The sequence below is a fragment of the Enhydra lutris genome, unplaced genomic scaffold, assembly GCF_002288905.1.
Source record: "Enhydra lutris kenyoni isolate GAN:26980312 unplaced genomic scaffold, ASM228890v2 scaffoldscaffold16, whole genome shotgun sequence".
In the NCBI taxonomy this organism is placed as follows: Eukaryota; Metazoa; Chordata; class Mammalia; order Carnivora; family Mustelidae; genus Enhydra; species Enhydra lutris.
In genome coordinates this window covers 24,218,052-24,231,922 of record NW_019154100.1, presented here as the reverse complement: position 1 = coordinate 24,231,922, position 13,871 = coordinate 24,218,052, and the positions used below count along the sequence as shown (strand labels likewise).

Sequence of the window (13,871 nt, the reverse complement as noted above, 5' to 3'; positions counted from 1 at the left end):
CATACACACATGCAACTCTGATCACGAATGTTTACCTAGCAAAGATGAGCACAAATAACTGCTTTTGAATCATTATGTAACTCATATTTTTAAATTACTACATAATTACTTTTAATTATTCTACAATTCATATTTTTCACTAATTTATACAGGCTTTTATATTAAAGAAGATCAGCAGAATTTAACTACATTTATATTTTATTTCAAACACAGAGCTTCACTTCCATTAACAAAAATATTTAAGTCTGTGACTTGCCTGATCAAACTGGGTAACTTCTTGGCCAGAAGGAATCTGTAGTCCCCAAAGTCTGTATTTTTTGGCAACACTAGAAAACTGCAGATCCAAAGGAATCTCAACTATATCAGATCGATTTAGAATTTCGGTATTTCCATAGTCAATGTATCTCACCAGACACTGGGAAAAAATGAGACAAATACTAACACAGAATTTAGATTAAACATCCCCAAGGAAACCATCCATTTACTGCCTTCTGTTAATTACCGTAATTACCTCAGGACATTTTACCTCAAATTGACAAAATGTATTTAGAAACATGACCTCCAACAATATTCTCAAAATAAAGAAAATCCATGGTCCATGAGATCCCAGTAATCACTGTTTGGTACTAGTTAACTAGTTACCAACAGTACTATTTCCAACAGTACCAAAGAGTACTAATTCCAATAGTACCATTTCTCATTATGGTTGGTTTGTTTTTTTTTTTCCAAACAGCTGGTATTTAAATAAACAAAAATCTATGAAGCTAATGGCCTCTCCTATCTTGAATGTTAAAATCAATCAACATTCCTAAATTCAAATTGGAAACAGTAAAATATGAAAACAATGTCAAAATTATCAAACTTCCTTGGGTAAAATTAAACCCAACCCAAGTGTTAAACCTAGGAAATGAATCAAGGTTACCCTCACCTTCAGCTCTGTATCTATTTGGAAAGCAAAAAAAAAAAAAGAAGATTATCCCAACATCAAAAGCCATCTTGCTCCTTAATTTAAAAAAGTTAAAGTCAAGGCAAAAGCAAACACAATATATCATCTCCGGTTATCAAATTGTGAGGAAAATGTCTAATTAAGAAGGGTCTATTTCACTAAGATAAACCATTACCTTGGACAGTAATAAATCATGTATTTTTTTTAAAAAGTTACTCTGAGCATTACTCGAATTACTTCATCTCACCATCTCCTTATTACCCTAAGAAAAATATCTTTAAAATATACACACATGAGAAAATATTTTAAGTCCTGTAAAGCAGATACAGGAACAAAACAGTAAAGGAAAGCCTATAGAGATCTTTTACACAGCCTGCAATATGCAACTGCCATCAGGTATTCAGAATCTTATCTCCACAAATTCCCTTAAAATCCCCCTCACGTTCATAATGTAAAAACTCAAATAGCTAAACACAAAGAAAATTCATCACATTTAACCAAAGTATGAAAAAGCAACAAGTCAATCTTCATTAACCATATGCAAACCAACTAAGCAAAAGATAAAAAGAACTTTTAAGGATAGATCAAATGTTCTTTTCCTACTCAATTTTAATAGGATCAACTTTTAAAAATTACTTAGCAAAAACCAAACATGATGATGAAGAACCACTGATCAGCAAACATAATCTACAAATTATATAATCTACTCTTGGACAATCTGCGGTGATTATATGACAACTTAAATTCAGAAGAATATTCCTGAATCTGACCTGGATTTTTTTAATTAATTCATTTCGTTTCTGTTCGCCAGGGGGGAAAACGTGATTAATCAATTTATAAGTTCAATTGAACCAGATTTTATTACTACTATATATAAGCAATGAAGGGCTAAACAAGCATCAATTCTTGGACCCAAAATAATCATTACTCAGGGCAAAAAACAAAACAAAACAAAATTGAACACTTGTTCCTGCCTTTTCATCATTGATGATTTTCAGTACTTTGCATCTGTACCAACATTTATCTTCAGAAAATAATCCGCCATAAATCTATAAAGAGAAAAAGAAATATTAGTTAGCATTTTAATGATTCAAAGCACACTAAGGAGATCAGAATAAGGGTTATCATTTATTAAGCACTTATTATTTGGCAATAAGCATTTTATATATAACTTATTTTATTATCACAACCATATGAGGCAGATACATTGTTTTCACCATTTATACACCCAAAGACATAAGCCAGTAAGCAACAGAACCAGGATATAAAGTCAGGCAATCTGACTTCAGAGTCCATAATGCAATTCTGCTTCCCCCCGCACCAAAAAAAAAAAAAGAGGAAAAGACATAAAAATAAAATTCAAAAAAAAAAAAAGCATAAGCATCAAAGTCTTAAAATTATGCTGCTTTAATGTCTAAAAACATAAATAATACAATTAGTTATTCTTAAAATATAAACATGCCAAGTACATGACACTTCAGTCTGATTCTCAACCATGTGTGATCCATGTGTCCTACCAGGCAAGAAAGATTTTTATACTTTTTACTTTATATATAAAGGCTCTTAATAAATGGATAAAATTAAATTTGATAATATCCTTAATACTGAATTTTCATTTGTTTATATTTTAATTATGTTTAATTTAAAAAACAAAGGAAAATTGACATACTTTATGTCAATTTCTCAACCTCAGCACTATTGACATTTTGAGACAGGATAATTCTTTGGCAGGGAAATGCGGCGGAGGCTCTCTCTGTCCTGTGTACTATAAGATAATTAGCAGCATCCCCCCAGGCCTCTACCTACAAGATGCCAATAACACCCCCTCCAGTTGTGGCAACCAAAAATGTCTCCAGACATTGCCAAATATCACCTGGGGGTTAGAGTAGGGGATACAAAATCACCCTAGGTTGATAACGACTTTAAATCATACATTCTCAATGGAGGAAATGTTATTCCCAAGGAATGAAAACTGGTTCAGGAGTGGGGTGTGTCTTCAATATTACAATGGTTTGTATCCCTTCAAAGTTCAAAACTAACTGACAACATAAACAGATATATAGTATATTTGTGGTGGTAATAAATCTTGAGAGGAGAACCATTAGGGAAAAAAAATGCCTTAGAAGGGCATAACCAAAGACTGAGGAACACTGCTTTAAGAGAAGTATAAAAATTACTTTTAGGTGTATCACTTGAGGTAGGACAAATTCAGAGATTCTGAAGCAAAAGACATACATATATTAAATATAAAAATCCTCAACTCCCCAAAGCAACCAAGTACAAATCAATTCAGTCACACAATGGATATCTAACAAAGCAAATGTTACAAAGGATAGGTGTGTTCAATTAACTCAAATAATTCTGGTTCCCTCAGCTAACACTCAACAACTGGAGGCCAAGAGAGGGCACAAATAGCATGGTACACTCTCCCAACCATCTAACTACATTTTTCAGCAAGCAAAAAGTTTCAGTAACAAAACAGCTGATAATCAACAGCCCTAATCAATTTCAGACTCTGCAAAAGGTCACATTACCTTTAGTTAAGACTTCGTAATAATACGCCAATAAATTTAACAATTCAGTATAAGACAAGTGATGGAAGTGGGATATAACTGCAACCCTGTCTAGGCAGGGGTGGGGATACTTAGAAATCCAGAAATAGAGCTGGCACCCAACAAAGTTGAAGAATCTGAAGCTCTTGACTCTGTTAGTATGAATAAATCACAACCATTAAAATACAAGTCTATCCCAAAGAGATTTGTCTTTAAAACACAGAGTAGGGGGCGCCTGGGTGGCTCAGTGGGTTAAGCCTCTGCCTTCAGCTCAGGTCATGGTCTCAGGGTCCTGAGATCGAGCCCCACATTGGGATCTCTGCTCAACAGGGAGCCTGCTTCCTCCTTGCTCTCTGCCTGCCTCTCTGCCTACTTGTGATCTCTCTATCAAATAAATAAATATTTTTAAAAATTTTTTTAAAAAATAAAAATAAAATAAAACACAGAGGGGCTCCTGTATGGCTCAGTCAGTTAAGTGTCTGCCTTCAGCTCAGGTCATGATCCCGGGGGAACTGGGGATTGAGTCCCACATCGGGCTCCCGGCTCAGCAGGGAGTCTGCCTTGCCTCTCCCTCTCTGTCCATGCTCTCTCTCTCTCTCTCTCAGGTAAATAAATAAAATCTTAAAAAAAAAAAAAAAAAAGTAAATAAAAACACAGGCATAACTATATATTCAATCCCATTGTCCTTGGTCCCAATCTTTTCCCCTCACAGCTCCACTATTTATAGCCCATTACCCGCCTACATGATGAGAGGAAGAGAACCAGTCAATCACTGGAAAATTTTCAAACTATAATGCATTCGTAAGTAACCAGAGGTGGCTGAGTAATCATTTATAATAAGAAATCCATTCTTGAAACTAGCTTGAATTTTTTGTAAAGCAAGTATTTTGTACTCAAAAGAGGAAAAGTGGGTATGTCTTAATTTCTAACCCTACTAACCACAATTATAGGCTACAAAGATGTTTTAAAAAAACCCTAAAAATTTACAAATTATACTCCCTTAACCATTCTAATGTTCAACGCCAAGCTACATTCTTTCCTTCTAATTTCTTCTTTTTACACATTTTTATATATGCCATTGGGGTTTTAATTACTTTAAAATAAAACCAATAGAAGCACATTATTAAAAGAAAATCAAAGTGCATCAAAAAGGTAAAGAGTAAGAAAGAGGGGCGCCTGGGTGGCTCAGTGGGTTAAAGCCTCTGCCTTCGGCTCAGGTCATGATCCCAGGGTCCTGGGATTGAGCCCCACATTGGGCTCTCTGCTCAGCAGGGAGCCTGCTTCCTCCTCTCTCTCTGCCTGCCTCTCCCCCTGCTTGTGATCTCTGCCTGTCAAATAAATAAATAAAATCTTAAAAAAAAAAAGAGAGAGAGAGAGTAAGAAAGACTTCCTTCCCAACACACTTCAACATGGACCTCCTGAAAATAATTTTACATTTACACTAATTTTACATATATGCTAAGATATATTTGTTTTTTATTTACACAAATGGGCTCATCTTACAAACACTATTTTAACCACCTAATTTCATATCAAAATATAAGATCTAGCCCTTTCACTTAAATAACCAGAGCTGGGGAGCCTGAGGGGGTTGACCATCTGCCTTCTGCTTACATCATGACCCTGGGGTCCTGGGACAGAGCCCCACATTGGACTCCCTGCTCAGCAGGGTGGTCTGCTTCTCCCTCTCCCTCTGCCCCTCCCCAGCTCGTGCTTGAACGCTCTTTCTCTCTCTCGTTCTCAAAAAAATAAATAAATCTTTTTAAAATAAGTAAATAGGGGCACCTGGGTGGCTCAGTGGGTTAAGGCCTCTGCCTTCAGCTCCCAGGGTCCTGGGATTAAGCCCTGCTTTGGGCTCTCTGCTCAGCAGGGAGCCTGCTTTCCTTCCTTTCTCTCTGCCTGCCTCTCTGCCTACTTGTGATCTCTGTCAAATAAATAAAACAAAATCTTTAAAAAAATTTTTTTAAGTAAATAAAATAAAATAAGTAAATAAACAGAGCTTTGAGCTGTAATGCAAACAAGGCATTCATGGCACAATATTTAAAAAGGCATTCACTCTGAGGTGTGCCTTAGAATGCCTCCTTAAATTTTAATTTAAATTTAAATGCCTCCTCATCACTATCATACTTTGCTGGTAAGAATGAAAACTGGTTCAATACTTTGCCACACTATTTGGCCAATATAACCAAAGTAAAACATGCCTACTGTATGACTTAGCAATTCTACTCCTAGATATATACTACAAAGAATTAGGTTAATACATCCAACAAAAGGCTGTATAAGTGTTTCATAGTAGCTTAATTCACAGCAGCCAAAAACTGCAAACAATCCAAATGTCCATCAAAGGACAATAAACTGTGGTGTTGTTACACAATGAAATCTGCATAGCTTAAAAAAGAACAAACTACCAGGACGCCTGGGTGGCTCAGTTGGTTAAGCAGCTGCCTTCGGTTCAGGTCATGATCCCAGCGTCTTGGGATCGAGTCCTGCATTGGGCTCCTTGCTCCGCAGGGAGCCTACTTCTCCCTCTGACACTCTGTCTGCCTGTGCGCTCTCTCTCTCTCTCTCTGACAAATAAATAAATAAAATCTTTAAAAAAAAAAAAAAAAGAACAAACTACCAATACACCAATACACACAATAATATGGAAGAATCTCAGAAATTCTGTTGAACTAAAGAAACCAGATACATACAAAAGAATAAATACTGTATGATTTAAGAACAGGCAAGTGAAACTATGGTGACAAAAGTCAGAATAATAATTAACTCTTGTAGAGGAACTATTGACCAAGGATTGACTGAGAAAAGGCCTGCAAGAATTTTCCAGGAAGATGAAACGGTATCTTGATCTGGGTGGTGATTATATAGATGCATTCATACGTAAAAATAATGAAGCTGTACAGCTAAGACACAAACACATTACTGTACTTAAGTTATACATCAATTTAAAAAAAAAGAGAAAAAGATCATCAAACTCTTCTCCATAAAGATTATGTTTACAGATTTTTTTTGTCAATCAGTATCAAAGGCAAGGATTATCTTGTTCACCCCTATATACTCACTACTTACCACAGTACCTGGTCCATAAGTATTTTTGAAAGAATAAATTTACTATGACTACAGTTTACGTAAGTTCTAAAAATTTGCCTCTTCTTCTCAAATACATCAAAAATTCCAACAGTTATAAAATCTAAGACATAAGAAAGCTATCAAGAGAGATGGAATAATTATATCCAAAAATAGGCTCACCTTCTTTGGATCAAGATTTCCAAAAACTGAATTGGCATGGGGACAAACTTCAGACAATGAGCAACCAATCTTCACAATATCGTTATTTCTACTAATACTCTGAAAGAAAGAATAACTACATTTTAAGATTTAGTAAATTATTATTTGACAATGTTATATAATTGAGAGTTCTATTAGCATAATACTTAAAAGATTTTGAACATTAGAAATTAAATCAAATTCTTAGAGCAGTGTTTTTATAATTCAAATGAGTTCTTTATAAGAAATGGTTCTAGGTATAGAAAACTTTTACTTTGCAATGAGTTCAAATTACTTGGAATTCAAAATAAGTTACCAAATACTATTAAATCATAAGAGGTAAATTTAAACAATTATCTCTGGAATGTACTTTAGATCAAATTCTAATTGCTCAAAATAGACAGCATATTTTAGTCAAATGACCTAAGTCTTCTCATATATTTTTTGTTGTATAAAGAAAACAGATGTAAAAAAATTCAAAATGTATATAATCCTCTATACACAAATAAGACAAACTAGTTAGTAAATTCATTTCTCATAGGTATAGGCTAACAATTTTGAAACTCCTATAGGTGTACACTAGGATTAAACAAATACCACACATAATGAGAGCAAGGAGAAAGAAATTACAAAAAAGGGGAGAAGGCTAGTATGAAATTACACTGTCATATTCCAGTTGGAAGGCATTCGTATTAACTCACAGTACGCGTGAGTGTGTGTGTATAATATATGCATATATGAAAGGAAGACACACAAACAGATACATGTGTATATGTCTAATTAGACATATATATTTCCCAGATCTGTCTGCTGAGAGGGCCTAAAAACAATGACACTCCAGTAGCAATAAGCACACCCAGTGCCCTGTTCTTGATTTCTAAATACCATTCTCCAAGAAAAATAATCAGAGTTCCTTGGAGAGCAGTATTTTTCAGGACCAGGACAGGGAAATAAAAGATGATCCTGGAACTTCTGGTGGTACCAGAAAGTAAGGAAATGCTCAAGAAAGAAATGGAGACATGTTTAAAGGGCACAGGAGCCAACATGAACATCTCTTGATGCCCAAAACTGGAACAATTCAAACAACAAAATAGTGATAGTACTGGATTATAACCCATTGAATAACCATGAGTCCATATTAATTTCAGTAATTTAATAAATGAATGGAGAAGATATAGTTCTTCCTTAGAGAGGAATTCCAATTAATAAATGCAGAAGGAATGAGAGAAAATCTTTAGGAAAAGACCACAGTAATAAATAATAAAATTCGTGTATGAAAAGTTGAGGAAAAACAAGATTAGATAATTTCAACGTATCTCCCTCTAAAACATTTATTAATTACAAAAAGAACAGTAACTTTAAAGTGAAGAAACTCAGCAGTGAGCACCTTAATCAAGTGAAGCAAGCTCAGTATTATCAAATGATGTACCAAGATCTTGAATCCCCAATATGATACACTAACAAGGACACAGTAACACTTCTATAGTATTATTGCCAATCTACTTGTGAAAAACCATCGTGATATTCTATAAAATAACTGACCACTACTGATCAAAAATGTCAAAGTCATGAAGGACAAGGATAAATAAAAGAACTATCAAAAGCCAGAGGAGACTAAAATACATGACAATGAAATACAATGTGGAATCCTGGAGCAGAAAAAAAGGCAATGAAAAAAAGTGCTGAAATTTGAATAAGGGCTGCAGTTAATAGCACGATACCAGTGTTAATTTCCTGGCTTTGATAACTGTATTATGGTTATGTAAAATGTTAGCAGTAAGGAAAGCTAGATAAGAATATAAAGAGAGACTGTACTAACAAAACAACTAATAGACATGTGGAAAAAATGCTCAACATCACTTGGCATTGTGGAAATACAAATCAAAACCACAATGGAATACCATCTCACGCCAGTCAGAGTGGCAAAAATTAACAACTCAGGAAATGACAAATGTTGACAAGGATGCAGAAAAAAGGGAACCCTCTTACACTGCTGGTAGGAATGCAAACTGGTGTAGCCACTCTGGAAAACAGTATGGAGTTTCCTCAGAAAGTTAAAAATAGAACTACCTTATGATCCAGCAATTGCATTATGAGGTATTTACCCAAAGGATACAAAAATATAGATTCAATCTATATAAAAATATAGATTTTTACTGTTTATAACAGTAATGTCACAAAAGCCAAAATATGGAAAGAGTCCAGGTGTCCACCAACAGATGAATGGATAAAATTATATATGTGACTATATAATGTACATATATATATATATGTATAAAGGTATACACACACACGGGAATATTACTCAGCCATCAAAAAAATGAAATACTGCCACCTGCCATGACATGTATGGAACTAGAAGGTATTATGCTTACCAACATTGGTCAGAGAAAAACAAACAACAGTATGATTTCACTCAGATGTGGAATTTAAGAAACAAAATAGATGAACATAGGGGAAGGGAAAGAAAAATAAAATAAGATAAAAACAGAGAAGGAAGCAAACCATAAGAGGCTCTTAATCACAGGAAACAAACTGAGGGTTGCTGAGGGGAGAGGGTTGGTGGATGAGATAACTGAGTGATGGGCACATCACATGATGTACATGAGATCACATGAGAGCACATGATGTAATTAGCACTGGGTATTATTATATAAGATTGATGAATCACTGAACTCTACCTCTGAAACTAATAATACATTATATGTTAACTAAATTGAATTAGATTTTTTAAAAAGAAAGACTGTATTAATTTTACATCCTTCCTTTAAGTCTAAAGTTATTCCCAAATAATTAAGTATATTTATATAATCTTAAAAATATATCAGCAAAATACTGAGTAAGGCTAGAAAGAACATGATTATCTCTGATGACTGAAAAGAAACTGAAAGAGCCATTCCAAAGAATGATGATGAGTATCAGTATCACTACAGAGTAAAAAAGGGAACTGACTTTAAACTGATCCAAAGCACATTACAAGCAGTCTTTGTGAATAAAGCCCCAGAATTTAACCTCTAAAGTTCAGAATACACCAAAATATTCTGCATTAGATCTTATAGCTATCTGGACTGAAATAAATGGAAGCTCTTTCTTTCAAATAAAGGTGAAGGTCAAATACTTAAGATTCCTTTAGCTGTTACTCATCCCACTGGGCCTACCAAAAATTCTGCAGCATACTCATATAAGTGGTTTACAAGGCAGAAATTCATAGTGGCAGAAAGGCAGAGAATATACATGAGCAGATTTTCATCTTGATATGCCTCCACGTATCTGCAAATCTATTTACTCTTTATTTATACCCATTCCAACTCCAATCAAATTTTACAATTTGTGCATCTGCCTTCAGCTCAGGTCATGATCCCAGGGTCCTGGAATGGAGCCCCAAGTCCGCTGGGCCCCCTGCTTAGTAGGGAGCCAGCTTCTCCCTCTGCTGCTCCCCAATTTGCGCTCTCTCCCTCCTTCTCTCTCAAGTAAATAAAAAATTTTCACACTTTGCTTCTTGAAATCATTCATGTGAATGCCATTAGTAGTTTTAACCCTTAATATTTTCAGCCATTTATGACATGTTTCCTAACTTCTTAACATGTTAAATTTCTACAAGGCCTCAACTTCATGGCTGAAATCAGAGGTTGGCAAATTTTGGCTTCTGCCACTTGATTTCGTAAATAAAGTTTTAATGGATCACAGCTCCATCTATATGTTTATGTACTATCATATAGATGCCAAAATCCACTTTAAATGTAGCTTGTCTGGGGTGTGCCTCTGTGGCTCAGGGGCCTAAGCCTCTGCCTTCAGCTCAGGTCATGACCTCAGGGTCCTGGGATTGAGCCCCACATCGGGCTCTCTGCTTAGTGAGGAACCCATTTCCCCCTCTCTCTCTGCCTGCTGCTCTGCCTACTTGTGATCTCTCTATGTCAAATAAATAAAATCTTTTTTAAAAAATAAATAAATAAAAATAAATGTAGCTGGTCTTATTTGAGATATGTAAGTCTAAAATTTATACCAGATTTCAAAACTTAATATGAAAAAGGAAAATAGAACTCCTGTAAATGTCTCTGAGCTGACTGCATTTTGAAATATTTTAGGTTTACTGAGTTAAATAAAATATATCAAATAAAATTTATTTCACCTGTTTCTTTTTACTTTTTAATGTGTCTGCTGAATTTCAAATTCCTTATGTGGCTCACATATTTCTATTGAACAGTGATGATCTAGAAAAAAAAATTTTTTAAGAGATGGGGAAGGGTTAGAGAATTTTTTTTTTTAAACTTTGGTATTCTTTTTTTTTTTTTTTTTAAGATTTTATTTACTTATTTGAGAGAGAGAGAAGTGTCAGAGGGAGAAGTAGATTCCCCGCTGAGAAGACAGCCTGATGCAGGACTCGTTCCTGGGACACTGGGATCTCAAAGTGAGCCAAAGGCAGTTGCTTAGCCAACTGCATCACCCAGGCACCCTCAGAGAGAGAATCTTAAGCAGGCTCCACACCCAGCATGGGACCCAACGCGGGGCTAGATCTCACAACACCGAAATCAAGAATCAATGCTAAACCGACTGAGCCACCCAGGCGTCCCTAGAAAATCTTATTTAAGCTATGATCTTAAACATATTTATCGTCTAACCTGAGACACAACTGCTATTAATACAGAGACAACAGGCAGAGAATATGTGGGCACCCTTTAAAAAAATATCTGCATAAGCAGAGACACATATTTATCACAAGTTTTCTGTGAGTATCACCCTTCTACAATGTTTACTACATAGATATAAAAACTCTGGGTTAATCATATTCTTCTACAAGTTTTCTTCTCATAAATTCCACTTCCCATATTGCCAATTCACCCCACCCCCAGAAAAGAGTTCTTACACCACAGGTAGTGTAGAAACATCATTCTCTTCCCTCCCACATATGCAGTTCACAAAATTAAAAAATTGGTGAGTAACTCTATGCATTAGAGGGATTCACCTTCTTAAATTCTGGAATATAAGCATTTAGGTGTTTTGCTTTATATTTAAAACTAAGCAAAGTTATCTGACTTAAAGTCTGACAGAAAACTGTAAATGTTCCACTAGTGTTTCCCATTTTATGATGAAAAAGTTACTGTATCTCAAATTCAAAATTAAGCCATCAAAAAAAAAATGACATTTAAAAACACACTATCTTTTAAGAAACAATCTTATAAAAGACCCCTAGATGGGGCTGTAACATCACAAATACAGTATCTTGGCATCTTCAGTAATTTATGCAGCCTAGATTATTGGTATTAAATTGAGTATAATTCTCAAACCACAATTATAATCTTTCTTTCTTTTTTTTTAAAGATTTTATTTACTTATTTGACACACAGAGAGAGATCACAAGCAGGCAGAGAGTCAGGCCGAGAGAGAGGAGAAAGCAGGTTCCCCGCCGAGCAGAGAGCCCAACGCAGGGCTCGATCCCAGGATCCTGAGACCATGACCCGAACCGAAGGCAGAGGCTCCAACCCACTGAGCCACCCAGTGCCCCTCTTGCTTTCTTTTTTAAGTCAGTGTATTATGAGCACACTACTCGTAACTCAGGTAGTAACCATTTGTCTTCTAATAATGCCTTGCATTAAATAATGCTAAGAATAATTAGGCACTTCTGCATGGAACCAGAAAAGACCCCGAATAGCCAAAGGAATGTTGAAAAAGAAAACCAAAGCTGGTGGCATCACAATACCGGACTTTAAGCTCTATTACAAAGCTGTAATCAAGACAGTATGGTACTGGCACAAAAACAGACACACAGATTAATGGAACAGAATAGAGAACCCAGAAATGGGCCCGCAACTCTACAGTCAACTAATCTTCAACAAAGCAGGAAAGAATATCCAATGGAAAAAGCCTCTTCAACAAATGGTTTTGAGAAAACTGGACAACAACATGCAGGAGAATGAAACTGGACCATTTCCTTACACCATACACAATAATAGTCTCAAAAAGGATGAAAGACCTAAATGTGAGAAAGGAATCCATCAAAATCGTTAAGAAACATAGGCAGCAACCTCTGACCTCAGCCACAGAAACGTCTTCCTAGATACATCTCAAACACAAGGGAAACAAAAGCAAAAATGAACTATTGAGACTTCAAGATAAAAAAAAAACTTCTGCACAGCAAAGGAAACAGTTGACAAAACCAAAAGACAACTGAGAGAATGGGAGAAGATATTTGCAAATGACATATGAAAGGGCTAGTACCCAAAATCTATAAAGAACTTATCAAACTCAACACCCAAAGAACAAATAATCCAATCAAGAAATGGGCAGAAGACATGAACAGACATTTCTGCAAGGAAAACATCCAAATGGCCAACAGACACATGAAAAAGTGCTCAATATCAGTCAGAGTCAGGGAAAAACAAATCAAAACCACAATGAGATACCACCTCACACCAGTCAGAATGGTTAAAATAAGCAAATCAGGAAATGATAGATGCTGGTGAGAATGTGGATCCTGGTGGGAACACGAGCTAATGCAGCCACTCTGGAAATCAGCACGGAGGTGCTTCAAAAAATTGCAAATAGAACTACCCTATGACTCAGCAATGGCACTACTCGGTATTTACCTTAAAGATACAAATGTAGTGATCCGAAGGGACATGTGCACCCCAATGTTTATAGCAGAAATGTTCACAACACCCAAACTATGTCCATCAACAGATGAATGGATAAAGAAGATACGGTATGTGTGTGTGGTGTATATATATATATGTGTATATATACATTATATAAAGATTATAAATATATAAATAATATATAAAACAGAATATTATGCAGCCATCAAAAAATGAAATCTTGCCATCTGCAATGATGTGGATGAACTAGAGGGTATTTTATGCTAATAATAATAATAAGTCAATCAGAGAAAGACAATTATGATTTCACTGATATGTAGAATTCAAGAAACAAGGCAGAGGGGGCGCCTGGGTGGCTCAGTGGTTAAAGCCTCTGCCTTAGGCTCAGGTCATGATTCCAGGGTCCTGGGATCGAGCCCTGCATCGGGCTCTCTGCTCAGCAGGGAGCCTGCCTCCTCCTCCTATCTCTCTCTGCCTGCCTCTCTGCCTACTTGTGATCTGTCAAATTAAAAA

General features: G+C 35.6%; 1 protein-coding gene across 2 annotated transcripts in view; it reads right to left on the bottom strand.

The window, feature by feature from the left end:
* LOC111147390 (serine/threonine kinase 31) overlaps positions 1-13,871 on the bottom strand; it is an 88,408-nt gene that overhangs the window by 72,299 nt on the left and 2,238 nt on the right. For both annotated transcript variants that reach the window (XM_022503392.1, XM_022503393.1), the window contains exons 4-6: positions 6,748-6,846; positions 1,921-1,995; positions 257-415 (exon numbers count right to left, since the gene is read on the bottom strand). In XM_022503392.1, the coding sequence (XP_022359100.1) occupies positions 257-415; positions 1,921-1,995; positions 6,748-6,846 (333 nt within the window). The remainder of the gene's footprint in view (positions 1-256; positions 416-1,920; positions 1,996-6,747; positions 6,847-13,871) is intronic.